The following is a 21,478-nucleotide window of genomic DNA, read 5'->3' as shown; positions in this document are numbered from 1 at the left end:
AGTATTTAACCCACAAGGAAGCAATCCCTTTCTGGAGCTGCTCTGCGCGCTGCCTCCCAGGCGTTGCTCGCACGGGGAGGAACGGGGCACCTGCCCCGGGAAGCGAGTGCCAAAAGCACCTGCAGCAAACCTGCGCCTCTCCAAAGAGCTTAAAGGGAGCGTTTGGGCCACAAAGCGCCTGGCAGGACACGTCCTGCGTAACCGAGCAGAGAGGCTTTCCCGGCACTGCGGGGAGTGCTGCGCCCTGCTCTCCATCAAATGACATTTCCCTTACTGGAACTGCCGCGATCGGGCGTAACCAGCCAGTACAACAGCTTTCTTGCAGGATTGGCACCAGTTGGTTTATTTTAAAAGACTTTTGTTTTGCTCTGGGAAGCCTTTAAAAATACAAGGCTTTCAAAAATTGCTACTGGTTGAAGCATCATCGCCTTCACAGCTCTGCGGATGCCTGGCTTTGCTCTAACGAAGGCGTTACCACAAGGCTTTGTCTGCGCTGTGAATTCCCAGGTATCCCAGAGAAGGAACTGGGAACCAGTCTGCGGCATCCACACAGCACAGCTTCTGGCTGCCACCATGACGGGGAGCGAGGCTGCTGACGAGCGCTGGGGACACGGTTCTCACCGAGGCCGTGCCCCCTTGGCCTGTCCCGAGCTGTGCTGGCCGCTGGTGCCTTTCCTGGCCGAGGGACACAGGTGCAGCTGCCAGAGGGTTCCTTCCTTTCCGGTGGGGCTAATTGTATGATTAGTGCCTGCTGATTTAACCAGCTCTGGGTGCTGGAGGGTTGCTGGGAGAGGGGTAGAGTCTGGAGGGAGCTCTGGTGTGAGGGGGCTCAGTGGTGGGGAAGGAGCTATGTCATGCTGTGCCAGCAGCCAGCTGTGATCCTGCAGCCCCTCAGTGCTGCCTGTGAGCAGGGGCGAGCAAACCTTGTGGGCCCTGTGAAGAGCTGCTGTCTGCTGAGCGCTGGTGCCTGCAGGTGAGGATGAGGAGCACAACTGTGGTATGTCCCTCTTTGTGGTGTTTGCTTGCTTTTTGCCAGGGAGATGTTCCCCCTTCCCAGTGTTGATGGCAGGCTGTGCTCTGGAGCTGGAATCACAACTGACCCCAGCAGCTCTCTGTGTCTGGAAGGTCCTTAGGTGTAACCCAGCCCAGCCAGCTCCTTTATGAAGAGCCAACAAACTGGGGAGGAAGGAGCTTCTTGGGAGACACTACCTACCTCTACAGTTGGCTGTGGGCTTCCACTGCTGCTGTAGTTGTGACAGCCCACACCTGACTGTGAAAGGGGACATGTCCCTGGTGTGCATGTGGCTGGTGCAGGCTATGCTGGCTTTCTCCAGGGCTGCTTTGTCACTGTCATAACTGGGGCAAGTCCACTGCAAGGAGTGGTGGTGGTGTTTGATGGTGTCAGAGGCGATGGGGACAAGCAATGGTTGGCTCTGAGCACTGCGCCTTTGTGTGCTAGGGAAGGGGCTCTGACGCAGAGCAAACCCAGTTCTCTTCTCCTCTGGCCCCCAAAGGAGTGGCGCTGTCTGGGGACACCTGTGTTTCCAGTGTTTTCGGTCACCTTGCTGGCTAGTGCTGCTTTCTGAAAGGAGTTTTCACTGTGCACTCGCTTGCACCCCAGCTCCCCCTGCCTGCTCCTGTGGCAGGTCTAGCGGCACTCAGCACCACGGCCTCACCTCTGGAGGATCCTGGGAGACCTGGCTGGGGCGCCCGGCGGTGCCGAGCACCCCGCAGCCCCACAGCAGGCCAGACAAGCCCTGTAACCTCTTGGGATGCCTGCATGGTAATAACTTGTGCGTCGCTGTTTTAAAAAGGAAAAAAAAGCAGTTATTCAAAAATATATCTTTATTTTTTCAGTTTATCAGCTTTTTAAATAATCCACTTAAAATATATTTTATTGCACATTAAAGAACCTTTCTGGATTCTCGCTGTCCTATACAAAATAAGCTTATGTAGAGAGAGGAAAAGAGACTTCTGTACACGCGCACATTCACTCTCGCTGGTCAAAAACCCGGGCAGCCAACCCGGCGTGGGCTGTATTCGTTCGCAACAGCTATGCGGTGTGCTCTTGGCAGCAGAGGATCTGCGACGGTAGGGAAGAGCCAGGCACAGGACTGGCAGCAAGGGGAAGGGTGCTGCGGCTGGGCGCCGGGAGCTCTCCCCACAAGCCCTTCCAGCCATGCGGGCAGCAGCCCCTGGCCCACGGTGCAGAGGCGGCAAAATGCCAGGTGCTGATGCAGCACGGTGGAAGGGAGGGGGTGTAAGCAAGGCAGACGATGTACCGGTGGGGCAGATGTGTCCTCCAGCCACCGCCCCCTCAGGGCTGCGCGCAGAGCCCAGGGCAGCTCTGGCTGCTGCAGTCCCGCGTGGCTTGGGGGCAGGCGGACGGTTCACTGCCCTGGCTGGCTGCAGGAGGGAAGTCTTTGCCCAGGGTTGAGCAGGAAAAGAGCAGCCAGCTCTGTCTGAGGCTTCTGAGGTTACACTTAATGGCTGGCTCAAGTGATGTTAAATGAAACAAGCTTGCAGAGTTCATTATTGTGATCCAAATTAGATTTCCTGTCCTTTTCAGATGATTCTTTTGGGATGACTTAGGTTCTACTCAAGCTGTGTAATAACGTGCTCCACAAGCACATCTGTGGCTATCCTAACTCCTCATCTCGGAATAAAGAGCTCCTCAGGCCACCTTTGGAACTGGGTTCCTAATCCAAATTAATCTTGAGAGCTTTCCTCTTTTCCATTTTGTGCTCTTCCCAAACTTCTGTCACTCCCCTTCCTACAAATGTCGTGCTGTGCTCCTGAAAGCCCTGGGTTTTTCCCACAAGCCAAGCCACGCAGCAGAGAGCAATTACAGTTAATACTCGATGTGGCATCAATGTTCTGCTGTGGAGTAATTCCTGCCCACATACAATGGGGTGTGCGCAGTTGCTGCTAATGTCTGGCAAGACACCCCAGCTCAGTGCCACATCCTGCTCCAGCCGTCTCCTGCAATGATTAACTTGAGAACTGAAATTGCCTGAAGTTCCTAATGTCTCTGAGCCATTGGCTTTTGTGTCTGAGCTTTGCTCAGAGAAGACTGACTGCAAGTTCAATCCCTGAATCAGGGCCTGACCCGACAGCCCTTCAGTGCTCGTCTGGATACATGCCTTTCACCCCAGACACGTGGGTCCAGCACCCACCTCTCATGTTGGCAGCTGGGCGGGTGGACAAATAAGCGTCAGTGTTGCCCAACCTCCAGTGTGTCGGGCAGCTGCTCCGTGAACGCAGTCTCTAGCCGCAGAGTGCTGTAATTGGGGGGGGGAGTCCTGGGCAAGGGGTTGTCCTGGGGCAGCGGCAGGCGGAGGGCGGTGTTGAAGGTGGGCAGGTCCTCATCGATGCAGACAGGGTTATCGTGGCCCTGCCTCTCCAGATCACCAGCCTGCGGTGGCTTTGCTGACTGGTCCCTTTTTCGGTCGTTCCACCACTTCTTTGCCTTTTGCCATTGGCGCCGCATTACGATGGAAAGTGAATCGATGAAGAAGACTTCGATGATCTCAATGACGCAAACAACTGAGCAGCTCATCCAAAGGCCCAGCTGGCCTCCGAAGTTGGAAAGGAGAATGACAAGCTGGAAGAGAAGAGAGCACAAGTTTATTGGCTCCTGAGGGCACCGGATGCATGTCCACGGCACCGTTATGGTGTGCAGCGAGGCTGGTCCTCGCTGGGGCACCCAGGATTTGCTGTGAGCACTACCAAATGCAGTGGGCCCCTCATGCTGCCTGCGTTACCTGCTCCAGCAGGAGCTCAGCACTGCGCCTACTGCAGGCTACCCCGGTGCAGGGCTTGGGATGGGGCAGCTTGAAAAGTGCCCCAGATAAGGGGGCTGCAAAGGGCAGGATGGGGTGCCCCGGGGTACTTTGTCCATGGTTTCCTGTCCCTGCTTGGATGGGACCGCTCCCCTGGCCGGAGGAAAACTTCCAGCCTGTCAGGAAGAGCCCTGTCTCCCAGGGCTGAGCGTGGAACGGCTGCGCTCACTTACTGTGTTGGCAGGATTCTCTGAAATGAATCTCTCGTTCAGGTCTTTGTAAAACACCATGAGGTTCGCAAGGTCTGTCCTGAGAGAGAAACAGAAGGCAGGCTGAGGGTTTAGTAAAACAATAACATGAAACATACTGAAGAGCTATGCAAATAACCAGTTGGACCAGTAGGGCTGGGCCACTCTAAGGGAGCTCTTTCCCCAATTGCCATCATTAGGGCTGCTGAGATTGTATCTGAGCTTGAGGTGCAAGCTAGAAACACATACATGCAAACTTACTTGTTCAGCTTCTTGTTGATTTTCTGCCCTTTGTCCCAAGAGAGAACTCGAAGCATCCAGTCCTGCAAAAAAGACAGAAAATACTGCTACAGCTGTGAGTGCTTGTGTAGAAATCCCCTGGAACAGGAGCTCGTACTCCGCTTCTCCTTGGATCAGCCTGGGAGCCAAAACTGAATGCCTGTGCTGGGCCAGCTGGCCCACAGGAGATGTCCCAGCCCACAAGCCAAATTTTAGTTGAATGGTGAACTTGTGGAGAAGCCCTGACCTGGACACTACAGACTGAGCCTCTGGGAGGAGCATCATTGCAGTGCTAATGAATACCCCAGGGGCTCCCTGCTTCCGTGCTGAGCCTCTGGGTTGGTTTAGTGCCTGGTTGTGCTCTGCCATGACAGCAGCATGGCACAGCAAGGAACTGACCTCTGACACGGTGGATGGCCACTGGGCAATGCTGGTGGTGAGCGCCCACTCCTTGAAGCTGGAGAGAGAAGCAGACTGTCAGTTGTGAGCTCCAGCTGACCCTCACGTGCAGCATTTTACCTCTGGTCGTGGGAAGGCCTTACCTGCAAGCGTCTTTGCAGATCTGCTGGCAGCCCAGCTGCTCCTTCACAAACTTTTCGTGCAGTTTGTAGTAGCAGTACACTGCAAGAATGGAGCAGGGCAAATGTATGAGAAGCCAGAAAGAAAAACAGTGATCTCTTGCTACCTGTGCTGGAGCGGGGCTTCTGGTGTGTAGGTGGCCTTTGTGGCCATGACCTATGTGGTGGGGATAAAAAGATTTGCCCTATAAATATTGCAAAATACTCTGAGAAGTGGTTGTTGCTTGCTATAGGTGTGAATAATTGCCTCACTTGGTCAAGTCCTCCACCTGATGCTTCTGTGCTATGCACAGATGACAAGCAATTAGGACAACTGTCAGAAACAAGTCAATCTAAACACGAGAGGGAATTTTAGGCTCTGTGGTATGAGGTCTCGTGTGGGATAAGGCAGATCCACCTCTCCCCAGTGCACTGCGGTGCTGGGTGCAGGCAGGGCCGTGCCGATGGGGGACAGTGCTGCGGGGGGATGTGGCTGGCAGCGAGCGGCTGAGGCACGCGCAATGCGGGAGCTGTTGGAATGCTTACTCCAGTTGGGGTTCTTCTTGTAGTTGCAGTACTCTGCCCCAGCAGGTAAGGGCTGTGCGTACTGGGCGCAGCCACACGAGTCCACCATGGCCTTCTGAAAGCAGGAGTGCAGGCAAATCTGCGGGAGATAAACCAAGAGCTGGTGTCTAAGAAGCACAGGCTGCTGTGTTTTTACAGCACCAAGCTCCGGGTTCGCACGCACCTAAAAACATCCTCTGTTTATGATAGCAGCAATAACCTGGGAACTCCGTTTCCCTGGGCCTCCAGGCTCTTTTGCTAGTGAATACAAACACAGGCAGAAAGCGCTGTGAAAGGTTCAGGCTCTAGCGCAAGAAACAGGAATATAATTCTGTCTGAGGAGGGTGTTTCTGCGAATGCCCCCACTTCCCCTATAGCCATCAAAAGCTTCAGTGCTGCAGTTGCTCTTTCCACAGCCCAGGAAAAGGTTTTTGGTCTGCTGTGGCATGTGGTGCGTGAATCAACAGCTAGGTGTGGGAAGTGACTCACTGCTGAAAATGTTCAGGTCTCCAAATATGCACCGACACAATTTGGTTGAAGCTGTGAAGTTGTAAGCATTAACAGGGCAGCAGTCAGTGTTTTATGCTAAAACACTTAATCAGTTGGAACAAGCAGGAACTGAACTTCTCTTTTCAAAATCACAGTCATTGCGAGTCCTGAGTTTTGGTGAAGTATTGTTATTAAAAACCTGACATAATGTCTGTGTGATCCTACCCGGCAATACATCCCAGCAGATTTCAGGTATAATATCCCATAAAATAAAATAAAAATCCAGCCCTGGCACAGGCTCTGCAGTAGGCAGTAGCTAATGTAATTACAATTCTTCAAGTGGAGAGTGCCAGAACAACTGACACTCTCCGAGAGGACCCAATTACAGAAACCATGCAAAATTAGTGGAAACTTACTCTGTAAACAAACATCCTGCTATCTGGATACTGATTAGATGGTATCTGTCATTCTTGGAGTCCTAAAGGTCACAATTTCTGGCTTCAAGGGTTACTAAGCTGCAACATTGACTTGGCCAATATTTTCCAGTCTCACATTGCTTGAAAATTGCCTAATGAGCTAATGTTCTCTCTTTATCTAACACGGCGCCTAGGGGAACTTCAAACATCAACCACTTAGGAATAAAATTTGGATTTTAAAAAGGGCTGTGGTATTTTACACCAGTAGTTAAAAGGAATGACCCTATGCCCGGACTGTTCACAATCTCAGATCCTGAACTACAGGATATTGTAAAGCTTTTTACGAAGGTAGTTTTCAAGCGATGGATAAAAACAAACATAACAGATTTACCTGGAGTGAGTAGCTCTTGTTATAGAGATTTTCTACCGGTATGTCAGCACCAGTCTCCGTACAGTCACTGTAGGGTTTGCTCAGCTTGCGAGACCGAGTCTGAGAACAGAAAAGAACAAATCTTGGTTTTTGGAGTCGACAGAGAAACGAAAGGATTTATTAGCAGTTCATCACAATTCTGAAACCGTAAGTGATGGGGCAGGTTTGAACAGCATGTTTACCTTTTTGCCATCTCAAATGATCTGTCAGTCACCTGTCACAACAAGGGGTTTTGTTTGTAATATAAATGTCCCAAAACACTGCTCTGGCTGGGTTATCTGCTGTCTTCCTTGAAAACCTCTCCAGGAATGCAGAGACAGTATAATCCCAACAGTGAGGATTTTTCAAAGCAGAGTAATTCATATGTATGTTTTCTCTCATTGCAAAGTCCTAGAGGCTATGCATCGCTTATCCTGGATGTGCGTTTGTGTTTTGGGGGAAGGGGGGTTGTTGGTTGCTGGGTTTTTTGCTTGGTTTTCTGTGAGGATTCACACCTTCCTGAGCTGTTGTTGCACTGACTGCTCCTGTTCTGTGGGTAAAACAGCACTTCAGGCTCCGCTAGTGCTCAACAGCGCTAAAATAAAATGTTTGTGTATCCTTCAGGACTCTTCCCAGGTTCTGCTTTGACCCTTCCTCTCCGATAAATGCTAACACCTCTTCCCGTTCTGCAATCTCTGTCTGGAGAAAAGAGCTCTAAAATGCCAAGTGCTGTGCAAGGTCTGCTGAAACCAGGACTGGGGAGCCCTCACATTCACCAGACCTGACCCAGGCTGCATCGTCTGCTCCCTGCAGACTGCCTTACCCCGCTCAGCCCCAAACTCTTACTAGCTTTCTGCAGTAATTATCCACTTTGTAACAAAGAAAGTGGCCCCAAAACTACAAGAAATGTCATCCATTTAAGAATCCATTCACTTATCTTTCTCTACAGAGTTTAGAATCCTACAAAGGATCGATTTAGTAGGAACCTGAGAAACGCCTGCTTACCTCCAAGGCACTGACTACAGACCTACAGGCGACTGAGCTCAAACCCGGCCGCGAGCAAAACTGTTTTGTCTGCAGCAATAAGAGGCTACGGGTGCGTACGGTGCAAGTCGGCTCTTTTTTAGAAAGATGCTCTAATCCCTCTTTGGAGGGAACACAGAAATATGTGATTTTCATATTAGAGATGGATTACTTCTGAAAACTGAATTAAACCAGCTTTTAATATGCTTTTAACTTCTGCAGGCAACCCAATGCCAGGACACCTGCCTCAGGCTGCTGCTCCAGCTTCTAGCAGATGATAGATCCTTTCTATAGATTTTTTTTTTGTCACGGCTTATACTCCTACAAAAGCTTACTTGTTCATTCAGGTACTGAAATAATTTCCGAACGAAATATTTAACTAAAGCCTTGTTTGCATTCCAAACATCTTGGAATATTTTTGGAGGCGAGGGGGCAGTCCCAGTACACAGCACAAATACACGAGCGATAACCTAGACACTGGCGTTTGCCTTCAGAAAACAGTGCCTGCTGTGCTCAAGCCTGTAGCGTGCAGTGCTGAGTGTGACACACGCCCGCTGTGCCCTCCTCCCCGTATCTGGATGTGGGTACAAGGACTGATCTGGCACCTGGGTGGTGCAGCCCTGTCCTGACAAGCACAACTCTCTCAGCGGGCTCTCTGAAGTCTTCCTTTCCTGGCAGTACAGTGATCAACAGCTTTTGTTTTGAGTCCGGAAATTGAGTCCAGCTTCTGTCTTGGCTGTAACAGTTAGGATGCAATCAGATCGCTTCCTCGTGCCAAATCCCTTCAACACAGCCACCGAGATACATTCAGTCACGGTTTTTGTACTACATGCAACAGCCCAAATCTATTGTGCCAGGAAAACATTACATTAAACGTTGAGACGCTGTCTGCAGTGGCCTTCTCCTGTACGGTGTAATAGTTACAAAGGAAACAGTCTTGCGAGACTTTGCCTCCTTCACATTATTCTGGTTCAGATACCTCCTAGTCACTTTTTGTTTCTTAGGCGCACTTATTCCCACCGGTGAGACCAAGCGGTTGCTGCCACAGTTTTCCAGACTGGAAGATAGCTAACTATTTGCACAACAGTCAGCCTTGTTTTTAATGTCTTTTCTAATGCGTGGGCTATCTAGATCTGGCACACCCAGCCCGGACAGATAAGCAGGCTGGCTGATGCATTTGACCCAACCATCGGTGAAGAAAAGGCAGAACTCAAATGCTCACTTAACAGCCCATCCAGATGAAAGAGGAAAGTCTGGCTTGTCTGATGGCACTGCTTTCACTTCGCTACCACAGAAAGAAGCCCCTTGGGTCAAATGCCTTGTCTGCACTACACTAATTGGGGGAATTGGGAGCTGCAGCCCTCCCTGGCCCTCTTGGACAGCAACAGCAAGAGGCTTTGCTAAGCTGGCAGAGTCGCTACCCGTGAAGTTCTCTTTACAGCTGCGACAGCAAGAAACCCAGCAAAACAAGACTTACACCCACAGAACCGTTAAAGGGTTTGCGCTGCAGTCACCTCTGAAGACCTGACCCTCATGTGGGTTACCCACAGCTTGAGCTCCTTCCCTTCCGCCCCTGGAACCTGCGCGAGACGCAAACTCATCTGCTTATCGCTAAAGCGAAACGGGCCACTTGACAACACATTTCTGTGGTTGTGGCTTCTGCTGTGAAAACAACGAAAAAAATCCCCTGGAAAGGCAAGAGCTTGGAGAAACGGGAGAACAAACAAAATCCCAGTACTGTTTGGTTTATAAAGACCAACAGCCTCTGCGCAAAGGAAAACTGTTCAGAAAAGTGCTATCACAGGATTTTCCTCGAGGCACTCCAGCTGCTCAAGTGCGAGGTACTAGATGCCTTCCCGCTGCTGCCTACGTTCAAACACTGTATTGGCTCATATTTACATCTGTTTCAAGGAAAGGGGGCTGTGCACCTGGAAACAAGATTGCTGACACTCACAAAGTGCATCCCTATGGAGGTGGCCGCTGCAGTCTCAATTTCTGTGCCGATGTCCTCAATGAAGGGATATTCATTCTGGTCATGGACGATGATCTTGGCCCCTGTGGATGTCACCAGGAAGGGGTTGTAGTCTGCTTCGCCTATATACAGAACAACCTGCAATCCTGAAGAACAGAGACGAGGCGGGAGCTGAGTTATGCCAGAAGCCAGAGCCCTTTTTTCTGGTCAGGGAGGGCAGCACAGTTTATTTAATATTATCTGGCCTTAAGCAGAACTGTAACAACCACGCAAAGTCTTTGCGGTGCTAGACTGAGACACTCACAGCAAGTAACAGCCCCAAGTACAGCAAACAAATAATGTCGCTGTAGAACGTGGCTGAAACTTACTGTAAAGAGTTATATAACTGGGAAGCAGTCACTTCAGATGGAAAACATTAGTGATGCAATGATATTATCTTTGTATTCTCTGGCAATAGTTTGCGCTAGTTCAAACAAGCACTTCTCCAATCAGCTTGCACATCTAGAACCAACACATCAATCACTCTCCAGTAGGATCCAGTTCGCTGAACCGCTTGTTATCTAATAGTTCCTCTGCAAACTGTTTCCTTACCGTACTCGCTGCCTCCCGTGGAGGTGCTCAGGATCGTCCCGTTTTCCCCGCTGTTGAAGGTATAGCAATTGCCGTGCAGGGGATGATGGAAACGAGTGAAGTGCCTGAAAGAAATCAAACATTGTTACATTGCCCTCTGCAGTTTTAGCTCTCTGTGGCAGAAAATCAGCAATTTGGACTTGTTTTTGTTGTTGTTTTTTTTTTTTCTGGGAAGCAATTTATTTTGCTGAAAACTGTGGGTCTTTTTCTTAATATCTTGAAACTACATGGAAATATGACTGGGAAATGAAAACTTTAGGAGGTTTCTATGTGGGAATGAGGGCTGAGAGGGTGGACGAAGGTAGCAGAAAGGTGGTGGTGGAGGGGACAGAGTCCTCTCTCATTCAACAGCCAAGTGTCTAAAGGAATATGAATCTTCATTTTTCAGAAAAGATGTCATAGCCACTGTCGTGCAGGGGAGGCTGAGGACACACCCTTGTAGTTCAAGCACATTCATGTCTTTCCTGTGAACATCCCCACCCACTCAGGCAAATGTCTTCAGTCCAAGAAGTGACATTATGTGTTTGCACGATCAGACACAAGCAAAGTGCCTTCAGCAGTGCGAGTTACAGTGCAGCTTGCTTTGTGCGTGGAGGTGGGGAAATTGCTGAAGTCGTGTACAAGTGCAATCTTATCCCACAGCTGCACAGAAGGACTCTGCTGTTATCCCCAGTGTGAAGGGCTGACACAAAAGAAATGCACTGCCACAGTCATAGACGTGATTCTACCAAAAAAATATGGGTTTATCTGAACCGTGGACAGCCGAGCACTGAGATAAATTAAATTAAAGAGCATAATTAAAGTTCATGAAGATGCCGATGTTTGCTTTCATTTAAAAATCTAAATGTTTGCTGCTGGAACTCAGCAAATACCAAATATTCCTACGTGTACCAAATTCCGATATGTTATGTACTTGGAAATAAGCTGTTAAGCTGGCAGGTGTTTTCCGTGCACTGACCTTTTGTCACAAGATAGGCCATCAAAGAAACATGTCAGTAGAAGGTCATCAGCAGAGTAACTCAATTTTTCTTTAGTCTCCAGGGGAATTTGTGCCATGATGTTCATGTAATGCAGCTTGTACCACTCTTGGATAGCATTAACACCAGAACTGAATGTATAAAGTGCACACTCACTGCTGTTGTTTGCATCGCACTGATAATTACAAAGGGAAAAAGCATTTCAGATGAAATGAAATTAGGTATTCTACAAGGTACGTGTGATATCGTTTCTCTTCCACAGTAATAACCACGTATGAAGTTCTAGCGGCATGAAAGGGACAAAGGGGCATCTAAGATCTTGCATTCCGGGCTCAGTGATACAATCAGATGTTTCAGGCCAAAAGGAAAGGTCACGGAAGGCAGTAAGTCTACTCGGGGTAGACCTCAGGAAGGCGTTTCTCTCCCAGAGAGCCGGAGGTGAATCTGCAGGCAGCCGAGGAGGCACAGCACAACAGGCAAAAGAGCAGGTGGAGTGTTATTTGCTACAAAGCCACCTAAGCAGGCAATAAAACTGGCCAGAAGGCTACCAACCCAAAACACCCCTTCGTTGCCCCATAAGGAACTTGCTGGCCAAGGAAGAGTGACACTCACCAGCTGGAAGCCGATGATATCGTTTGAATCCCCAGAGTTCACTATGGACGAATCCTTGTGAAAGACACTGCCTTCTATTTTCCTCTTCTGGCCACTGCGAAGGTCAGTTGCTGTCTTAGAGAAGTCCTCAAACTTCACCAGAGGGATCTGTTTGAAGAAGTCACTCCCTGTGCTGTTCCGCTCATCCACCGACCGGCGCACCTTGGACTTGCCCTCTGAAAATCCGTAGAAAGTCTCCAAAGCTTTTTTGGTCTCTTTGTCCAATTCAGATAAGTAGTCTTTCATGGAACTGTACCTGCATTGGAGACAACATGATAGAAAGTGACCTCCCATCTCACCTCACCACCTAGCTGCAGCGTTTTGCCGGCTGCACTGCGAGTCTCATTGCTCAGGACAGAACTGTTTGTCGTGGACTCACATCGGTCTCTCTCACTGCCATATCAATTTACACTGGTGCGGGCAGACGCGGCTATGCCCACAGAGAGACCTCAGAGCAACAACCGTAAGAAGCGAAGCAGACAACTACAGAGAAAGCCCTTGCAGAGTCCTAGGCTCCTTGAAGGTTGTGTTAGCAAGCCCGAGGAAGCAGAGCATGTGGAAATACCACTTCTGCATCCGTGCCAAGAGACACGGGAGAGCTGGATCGCCTGCAGGGACCGAGGTGGGTAGCTGGCAGCAGAACAGTCATCAGTGTAATCTGGCAGGAGAAAAAGTACTGTTGATTGATAATGTCAAGACATCCTATATGGAAAGACAGAGACAACAGAGGAGTGACAGATGTTCCCTTTCCATTCTTTGGGAGACAGCCTTGTTTGTAATCCTGGAACTCTGGCCCTGGGAAGAAGGGAATTTGAAGAGAACCACAGAGCCGACCTGGGCTTGAGCAGAAAGCTAAATCGCCAGAGTCTAGCTCAGCAGGCAGCAAGAGCAGGGTGCGATTATAACCCACGCACGTCCGAAGAGCATCGGCGTGGAGGTGGACGCGTTACCCGAAGTGCCGCAGAGGGAAAGCCCAGGGTTGGGAAGACTGGCTGGGGACACCCTTCCCCCCCGGCCAGCACCCACCGGCTCCCTTCGCCTTACTTGTAGGGGTTGATGTTGCAGATGGTGACGGCGGGGAAGGGCAGCTTCTGGAACTGGACGGTGACAGAGACCGAGGCGCTGTAGTAGTTCCTGAGCAGCTCCGCGCACTGCCAGAGGATCAGCCCGACGGCGCCGAGGGTCAGCAGGATCCAGAGGAACCTGCGCAGCCGGCCGCGGGACACCACGATGCGGCGGCAGCCGTGCGTGTTGGTGTTCAGGCAGTACCACCGCATCAGCTCGCTCAGCGTCGGCGCCTGCGGGCCCTTCACCGGCAGCGTCCTCTTGATGCGGGCGCGGATCTTCCGCGCGGGGGCCATGGCGCCGCCGGCCGCTGCGGACAGACGGCACCGGGCGCCTCAGGAGGGTGGGGGGGGCCCGGCGCCCTCCCCCCGCCCGCCCCGGCGCTGCCAGGGCCCCGGCACCCCGCGCCCGGGTGTTTAAGCCGGAAACCAGTTCCCCCCGCGGCCCCCCGGGGAAATCGCGCCCCCCCTCACCTCGGCCGCCCTCCGGGCCCGACGGGGCCATGCTGCGCTCCCGGCCCCGGCACCGCTGTCGATGGCGCGGCGGGGCGGCCACCCCGGCACCTACCCCCGCCGCCCGCCCCGCCCCGCCCCGCCCCCGCCCACCGTCCGCGCTCCGCGGCCGCGCAGCGCCGCCCTACGGCGGCCGCCGGGCAGACAGCAGCGGCGGGGCCGGGCGGGAGCTCCGCGGGGTCGCCGTGGCGGGGGGGCCCGGCGCGGTGCCAGCCCGCGCGCACGCACCGCTCGTGCCGGAGGGGCGGGAACGGCGGCCCGGCCCCTCCCCGTCCCGCCCCGCCCCGCCACCGTGCCCGCAACAAAGATGGCGGCGCTGCGGCGGCGCCTGCCCGCCGCTAAGGTGGCGGCGCGGTCACGTGGGGGCGCGGCCCGCCCCGCCCGCTGCATGGCGGCGCCGTGAGGCGGCGAGCCGCGGCGGCTGCGGCCCGGCGGGCGGGCGGGATGCGGCGGCCGGCGGGCTGAGCGGCCGGGCGGGGATGCGCGCTGCGCCGCGCAGCCATGTCGCGGGTGAGCGGCCCCGGGCCGGCCGGCAGCGCCAAGGAGAAGCGCTCCTTCAGCAAGCGGCTCTTCCGCGGGCGGGCGGCGGCGGGCGGCGGCGCGGCCTCGGCCCCGGCCCCCGCCGCCGCCCCGGCCTCGGCCCCGTCCGGGCGGTCGCTCGGCGGGTTCATGAGCCGCGTGCTGAAGACCCTCTCCACCCTCTCGCACTACAGCAGCGAGCCCGAGCCCCGCGGCCCGCACGCCCCGCGCCTGCCCCCGCCGCAGGCGGCCGGCGGCCTGGGCAGCTGCTTCCCGCCGGGCCCGCCGCGCAGCCCCGAGCCCCCGCCGCGGCCCAACGGCGGCCCCGAGGCCGTGCCCGGCGTGGCGGGGCTGCGCAACCACGGCAACACCTGCTTCATGAACGCCATCCTGCAGTGCCTCAGCAACACCGAGCTCTTCGCCGAGTTCCTGGCGCTGGAGCAGTTCCGCGGCGGGCAGCCCCCCGCCGCCCCCGGCCCCGCCGCCGACGGCCCGCCGCCCGCGCCCGGCGAGGTGACCGAGCAGCTGGCGCAGCTGGTGCGGGCGCTCTGGACGCTGGAGTACACCCCGCAGCACAGCCGCGACTTCAAGGTGAGCGGGGCGGAGGGGGCGGCCGCCTCGTCCCGTCGAGGCGGGGAGGCCGAGCGGAGGCAGGCGCGCCAGCCGGGCCTCGCCGCCCGGGAGCAGCCCGCAACCGGCGCTCGAGGGCCTTTCCCCCTCGGCACTTGCACAGCACCGGGACAGCACGGGCCCTCGGTGCCCCTCGCCTGGCTGGGCTCCGTGCGTCGCTCTGGGCCGGCGGGAGAGGCCTGCACTGGTGGTCACACCAGCAAACGTGCGTTCCCCGTGCCGTGCAGGCGCAGGCCGCCTGGCTGCTCTGGCCATTGGGGTGCGATGGGGCCTTGTTGCTGGTCCGAGCACTTAAATGGTGTGGGAAGCCCTCTGGCCTTGCCAGCCACGCACCAGTAGCTCTGGAGAGCTGCTCTGGCTTGCCGGCATCCTTCCGGAGAAGCGGACCCCCAGCCGCGTGCAGTCTGGCTAAGTGGCGGTGGTGTGTGCCCTCGCCACTAGCCATGGTGGCCGCCCCTCGGCTCTCCCGTTGTCCCCGGCTGCGTGCCCGCAGTCAAGGCACTGCTGCTCCGTTTGTTACTGATGGTGTTGAACGCCTGCTGCTTTTTACTGGTGAAAGCGCCTGTTCTGCTGTTTCGTACCTCCGTCGTGTTGCCGTTAGAAGTGTTGTGACTAATCGTTGCAGCGCTGGAGCCCGTAGCCTTGAGCTTGCATGGGAGGAGAAGGAGGCTGTCCAGAGCTGGGCTTCCCAGTCTCCTCGAGCACTTGGGAGTTTGGGCTGATTTGTGGAACGAGTTGCAGGAGTACGAGATCCTAACGTGTGTTTAATGCGTGGCGTTCTCCCTGCTGGAGCCCTCGTGCTGTGGTTTGGGCCGACAGCACTGTCTCCTGCCCTGCCCTGCCGCGTGCTCTGCGCTGGCCCCGGGAAGTGCTGCGGGAGGGGGCATGATCTTTGTGCCTACGGTTCAAAAACGCCCGGCAATGCGTTTGGATGGAATGGGACACAACTGGTTGAAAAGCACTCCAGGCCTACCTTGCTTCTTGGAACAGTAAGGGTATTGTGAAGTTTTATTGTAACAGCGATTCCCTGGCATATAAAACTGTTTGGCCGTGTGAAAGAATGAGAGGGTAGGTGGTAGCTTCTGCACCATTAACTTATTTGCTTTAGGGGAATTTTTCTTGCAGAGTGAGTTGGAGAGGGGGTGCACAGATGCGTGAAAATGCAGCAAGAACGTAGTTCACGCGTTCTCGGGCTCTCTGCCTTCGGTTCAGATGAGGTGTGCTGCAGGCAGAGACCGCAGGTCCCGGTCTGTGCTCTTCCTCGGTGTCTGTCAGATGATGGGATGTCCCAGAGGCTCCTGAGGTGTCAGCAGTCTTTGGCACCCTCGGTGGTTTGGCCTGATGCGTGGCCGGCACCTCCTCCCTCTGCTTCTGCTGTGTCTTTCCAGGCGGCTGCGTCCAGCCTCACCGCAGCCGTGTTGGGGGGTCCCTGGGGCACCCAGCTGTTTGCCTTGGGAGCGCAGGTGCGTGCTCTCCCAGGCTGCTTGGTGCAGGTGGCCGCACGGGCGCGGGGTAGGGACAGTGTGTGGCTGCGGTGGTTTCAGAAGTGTTCATTGATGGAGGAGCGCTTGGGAAGCCAATCCGCTCAGCTGCATTTTCGGTGTGTCCAGTGCTGACGGAATGACTGGACACTCGTGTTTATCCTAATTCTTCATGGTTCTAGAGGCGTTCCGGCAGGAGGAAAAATAGTGGATTTCTCCTAACTAGGAATAAAGGGTTGCAAAAGCAGAATCGTATTTTGCCAGCGTAACTGATGAAATCGGAGGGGAAAGCAGACCACTTTCTAGGCCAAGCTGTGCTGTTTATGCAGGCCTGCGGTGGAGGTGTTCAGATAAGAGTGACAGGAGGAGGATGAGAAACAGGTCTGTAGATTAAATTAAGGCTGTGTTCCAAGTGTGGGTTTTTTATGGTGGAAGTTTCTTTGCTTATTTGCCAGCCTCACTAACGGTAAGTGAACGCTTTTCTACTCGGGTTTGATGTAGCAGGAGCCCATCAATCTCCTGCCCGCCAAGTCCCCTGGAGCTTTTTAAAAAGCATCTCGCTGCGAGGGATCTTGTCCGGTAGGTCCCGTTCAGTGCTGCACAGTGTCAACAGCCTGCGTGGTGCTGGGAAGGACTTTGTCATTATGTCAAGTACTCGGCTGTTTCCTTACAGAGGTCAATTACTTCTAATAGTAAATTAACGCCTCTAAAGACAGTTAAGTAGCCTGAACCTGCTATTAAATTCAGAGTTCTTAATTATTTTTTTGTCAGTAGCAGATTTGCGCAGTTAATTTAAAGATGTAAACAACAGGCTTAGGTTTGAGAAAGGTGAAGAGTGGCGTTTTCCCTTTGGAAACTGCTGCCTCTCCCCCAAGCTCGTTTTGGATAAAGGGCGGAACGTTCTCTATCTTCATTGCTTTAATTTTTTTTAAGAGTGAAAGATGTTTTCAGGAGAGTCATTTTGCGCTTCCACTCCAACAGTCATAGCTATTGACAGTAATATTTACGGCAGTCAAACACCTCTTGAGCCAGCACGCTTAGAAATCCATGTGTGTTTGTTGGTTTGGCTTTTTTTTTTTTCTTTTCTCCTTTTTTGCCATTGAGTATAATTGGGTGAAGACACTTCCTGATTCCTAAATACTTCTCTGCAAGCACTAAGTGTATTTTAGGATAAAGGATAACACTTAGCCTCTTGCTAGTTCTTATATCGTAGGCTTTTTTTCTCGGGGCAGGGGAAACTCCTTTCTAAGAGAGGGTCTCTGAGTCCAGGTGAGCAGAGGCCTTTGAAGGGGCAACTTTCAAGATGCTCTTTACCTTTGACTATTTTTTCTTGGTAATATTTTCTCCCATTTTGTGTTGATCTTCAAGAAATAACCTGTCCCTTGGGTTCGTGAATCATGTAGTTCTGCTGCTGCAAGCTAGGAAAATGCAATTAAAACAAGTGGTTTGTATAAAATGGTTTGTCCTGTAATTGCAGGGCCGAGAGAGAGCCCTACAAGAGAGCTAATGCGCGGTGAGGGGAGGTGAAGTGTTCACCCGGCCAGCAGCTAGCACATCGTCTCCGGTCGGATCTACTTGAAGCACGAGGATCTCTGCCAATTTGTGCATTTTCAACCTGACATTTCTGTCTGCCACGAGAAATTGTTCTTTAATAATTTTTTCTTCCCGGTCTGCAGCGTGGATCCGTGCAAAGCGCTCTCCAAAGTGTTTTAATGGCTTATCCTTGGGGAGAGGATCTGCTGTGGAAAGGGCACCGAGGAGGACTTTGGGGGCGCTGGCTCTCTGTGATTGAAGCGGAAGTGCTGTGGAAGGTGAGGGGTTTGTTTCCTTGCATAGCAGCCCTGGGGCTGGGAGCAGAAGGCAGCCGGGCAGCCCTTCCCAGGGAGACGACCCGGGAGCACTGTGGTGGAGGTGATGGATGTTCTTTTTTTATCTCTGCTTTGGGCAGCCTTCCTGTTGGTCCTCTGTTGGTCTGCAGTTTGTTTTAACAATCGTTTTCTTCCGATTGCTAAGTGGTTTTTATTTTCCTGCCTGAACAGAGCTGCTGCTTTCATAACAAGGGCCAATATTGCAGCTTGTACTTCCTCTTTCCCCTTTGTGATGGAGTGACAATGGTGACAAACATCCATTGTATAAGCAGTAGCTTCGGGCTTGTTTTCTTCCAGGGAGCTGTCCCGTTCTGCCTGCAAAGTTGCTGGGAGAGTCAGATAGTGAGGACAGAGCGGCCTTTGTAATGGGGAATCTGCGACACTCGGAGGTGATGATGGGGGTCTTAAGCGAGAAGGTTTTTTATTTAAACTAATTGGGCTTGCCAAATTGCACGTACTTATCCAAATCCTCTACCTCTGCCTTCCTTGGAGTTCTGGTCTCCTGTGGATGACGAGACTGTTTTCTGTTTGAGGCTTTCTTCGTAACGGAGCCAGTTGCACGCTGAAGCATGTCGAAGTCTAACAAGACCCTTTGTATGCTAGAACTGTGGTGACTGCATTGTTTTGACCTACACGATGAAGACTGCCTTGTTTTTTGTGACCTGCGGTGTGTACAGCAAATACAGCAAATACAGCAAAATCGTAATAGCTTGATGGAGTTGGATTATCAAAATTAGATCTGAACCTGGAATGAATCCCTGTGTGTAGAGCAGGGATTATTGTGCCGGGTTAATAGCAGGGTTTCCACTTTTACTTATTTATTTTTAAACCTGTGTTTAGTGTAAGATTTCACAGAAGCTGTGCCTAGCTCTTACAGTTTGAAGGTGCTCGTGTTTGGGAAATGCACTTGGTGTAGATACTGCCCTTGGGACAAGCAGTCTGTCAGCTGTGGTGGTCGCTTCTTTGTGAATTAATGAATAACTCCTCTGGATTAAGAAGGAACTCCTGCTCAAGTAATGCTCAGTGTCTTTACCTCCTGCAGTAAATGGAACGACAGCTGTTCGCAGCATGGGGCTGCTCGGTGCAGTTTGGACGTTGGAAGCCTTCAGTCCTGCACGCAGAGCCGTTAGCCACGAGCTTTTCCGTTCTCTAGAGCCCTTGTGCTTTGCTAATGGGGCCAGTTATGTGTGAAATGGGATCCTCGGGATTGTGCTTAATCATCCTGCTCTCTGCCGAGTACAGCAATCAGTTATTTTATCCTGGACAGTGTCAACTGCTTATTCCTAAAATATTTCTGTGGAGAGCAGACTGTCCTCCCTTTACAGAAAGAGGTGGAAGAATGGGACATGGAAGAGGAAATGCAAGACCTTCACCCTTCCCTCCTGGTCCCTGGTCTCTTGGCTGCTGATGTTTCAGTTCCTGTTTTAGATGAAAGGGCTTTGGGGAGGGCCAGGTAACGTGGGATCTTGAGGTGTTTGTTCCAGTTCAGTCCTGGTGCTCCCAGCGGTGGCATTGCAGTGAGGAGACTTGTCCTAGAGCTGCTCTGGGGTTTGGAAGTGACACGCTTTATTTGAAATAAAAAGTGGGTTATGAATTTTCTGTACCATTATTGTGACACTTCTTGACATCATGAGAACATGTTTCTCTCTTTGCTGGGATCACAAAGGTCTTTGGCAGTCTTTCCACGGTAGACTTTTCTTTCTTTAATGTTAATGATCAATAAGATGCAAGTCCATTACTGTGTGTGAGGCTTTTGTTGGGTTTTTTGTTTGTTTGTTTTACTCTTCTCTGTGTATATGTCCTTACAATGGAAGCATATTTTTCTTTACTTTTCTCCCCTCACATAAACCCCTCCAGAAGGGTTCCCTGCAGCAAGGTCCTGGGTGCCTTAGAGCAGCAGACTGATTTACCTGTCAAATCCAAAGACTTTTCTGAGGATTTCTGGGTTACACACAAACTTTGGTCTGCGTAGGTGCAGCCAGGGGAGCAGAGAGCCGAGCTGCAGAGTCCGGAGGTTGGGTGCTGTTTGCTGAGGGGATTCTGCCGGAGGGGAAAGCAGAAGCGGTGTGGCTACTTGTCTCCAGAGCCCAGGAGAGGAGCAGAGGGTAAGGCGAGGGAGGGGAAGAGACCCCAGTGCAGAGCAGCCCTGTGGCCCCACTGTGGGGTGGCCCTGGGGGCTGACAGCTGGATGGCCCTGGCCGGGGCTGGAAGGGTGGTTGTGTGTGGTTGCCAGAACACGTTCTCTGTCTTCTGAGCTCTGAGGTCTTTCTTTGCACGCTGCCTCCACAGCAGTGCAAATGGCGAAGGTCTGAAAACCATGTCATGTCTGGCAACTTGTGGAGGGGGTGGGAGAACGCAGGTTCTTAGGCAGCTTAATTGGATCTGCGCGTTGCTCCGTGCCCTGCTTTGTACCCTGGCACTTATAAATGGCCACGCTTGGCTGCAAGTAAACCTATTTCGCTTCCACCTGAACGCATGGCTGCTGCAAAGCCCTGCTTTAATGACCTCTTTTGCATATGATTGTGTCAGTGAAAGTAATGTTTGTTTTGCAGCATCCTTGACGAGGGCGGGGAGGCGCATGTGAGCAGTAGTGATCAATCCTGGTCTCAGGGCCGTGCTCTGACCTGGGACCTGACTCAAAACCTGGAGAGAGCAGGGGAGGCACGGGTGTGCAGCTGGAGCACGAGCTCCTTGGGCTCCTGAACCCAGCCCTTGGGTCTGCCCTCCACATCAGCATTTCTTAACTCTCCTTTTCTCAACTGCTTCACACTTGTGGCATTCCCCGGTTCCTTAATACTTCACTTTTTTGGATCCCACAGATCACTCTGCTAGAATAGCACGGAGATAAAGCCCTTTTGTGGAGCAAATCTGATTTCTGCTGTTTGTAAGGGTGAATTCTCTTGACAATCACCACCAGCTCCCAGTAGTTCCTTCCAGCAGGCGCAACTGCACTCCTGCAAAACGCTTGGGAAGGAGCGCAGCACCCAACAACCCACCTTTGCATCCGGATCCCTTTCCAGCGTGGGAGAGGCGGCGGGGGAGCACTGGCCTCGGCTGCGAGCCGTCTGCCCGCTCCCGCTGCGCTGTGCTGGGGAGCTGCTAGCGGCAGCAAGTGCTCTGCCCGCCGCGACCTCCGTGCAGCAGGGAGCACTGCGTGTGCACGCAGCACCCCTGGAAGGTGTTGTCCTGACAGGTTTCACTCTCTCCTTAGGTGTTGAAGAAAGGTGGTTAATCAGGATTAACTGAGGCTTCAGGCTGGCAGGGTAAGAGGAGCTGCTAGCGCAGGACGGATGTCACGCGGGTGCTGCTGGGGTAATGCTTCTTGTCTGGGCTTGTTAAGCGTGGTGGAGAGCCCGCTATGGTCCTGGCATGCTGCACTCTGGTCTCCTCTTGTTTTTACTTTTTG

At 52.8% G+C, this 21,478-nt stretch overlaps 2 protein-coding genes across 3 annotated transcripts in view; one reads left to right on the top strand and one right to left on the bottom strand.

Moving 5' to 3' along the window:
- Positions 1-1,833: 1,833 nt before the first annotated feature.
- On the bottom strand, positions 1,834-13,627 carry SCNN1G (sodium channel epithelial 1 subunit gamma). Of its 2 annotated transcripts, none has more exons than XM_086760155.1 (13): positions 13,536-13,627; positions 13,042-13,372; positions 11,959-12,253; positions 11,328-11,521; positions 10,331-10,434; positions 9,722-9,885; positions 6,727-6,825; positions 5,413-5,530; positions 4,852-4,930; positions 4,709-4,766; positions 4,292-4,353; positions 4,016-4,091; positions 1,834-3,604 (listed from the first exon to the last, which is right to left on the bottom strand). In XM_086760155.1, exons 1-13 carry the CDS (start codon positions 13,564-13,566, stop codon positions 3,215-3,217), a joined length of 2,001 nt encoding a protein of 666 aa, XP_086616281.1. In that variant the 5' UTR covers positions 13,567-13,627; the 3' UTR covers positions 1,834-3,214. The 2 variants fall into 2 exon arrangements, with proteins under 2 accessions (XP_086616281.1, XP_086616282.1); XM_086760156.1 differs by having other exon boundaries at positions 9,722-9,861.
- A 448-nt stretch (positions 13,628-14,075) lies between these two features.
- The window catches only part of USP31 (ubiquitin specific peptidase 31), a 33,515-nt gene continuing 26,112 nt past the window's right edge, over positions 14,076-21,478 (top strand). The window contains exon 1 of the mRNA XM_086759562.1: positions 14,076-14,684. Within this exon, the coding sequence (XP_086615688.1) occupies positions 14,076-14,684 (609 nt within the window). The remainder of the gene's footprint in view (positions 14,685-21,478) is intronic.

Source organism: Chlamydotis macqueenii, chromosome 15, assembly GCF_036417535.1.
Source record: "Chlamydotis macqueenii isolate bChlMac1 chromosome 15, bChlMac1.mat, whole genome shotgun sequence".
Lineage (NCBI taxonomy): Eukaryota > Metazoa > Chordata > Aves > Otidiformes > Otididae > Chlamydotis > Chlamydotis macqueenii.
Note: the sequence above shows the minus strand (reverse complement) of the source record. Positions and strands in the feature narration are given on the sequence as shown.

Bases quoted from the DNA above. Each gene is read 5' to 3' on its own strand.
- SCNN1G (XM_086760155.1), bottom strand. From the start codon at position 13,566: ATGGCCCCGTCGGGCCCGGAGGGCGGCCGAG. The intron at 12,254-13,041 runs GTAAGGCGAAGG...TCTCCAATGCAG, and splicing joins TGCAACATCAACCCCTACAA to GTACAGTTCCATGAAAGACT. The intron at 9,886-10,330 runs GTAAGGAAACAG...TCTGTTCTTCAG, and splicing joins CACGGGAGGCAGCGAGTACG to GATTGCAGGTTGTTCTGTAT.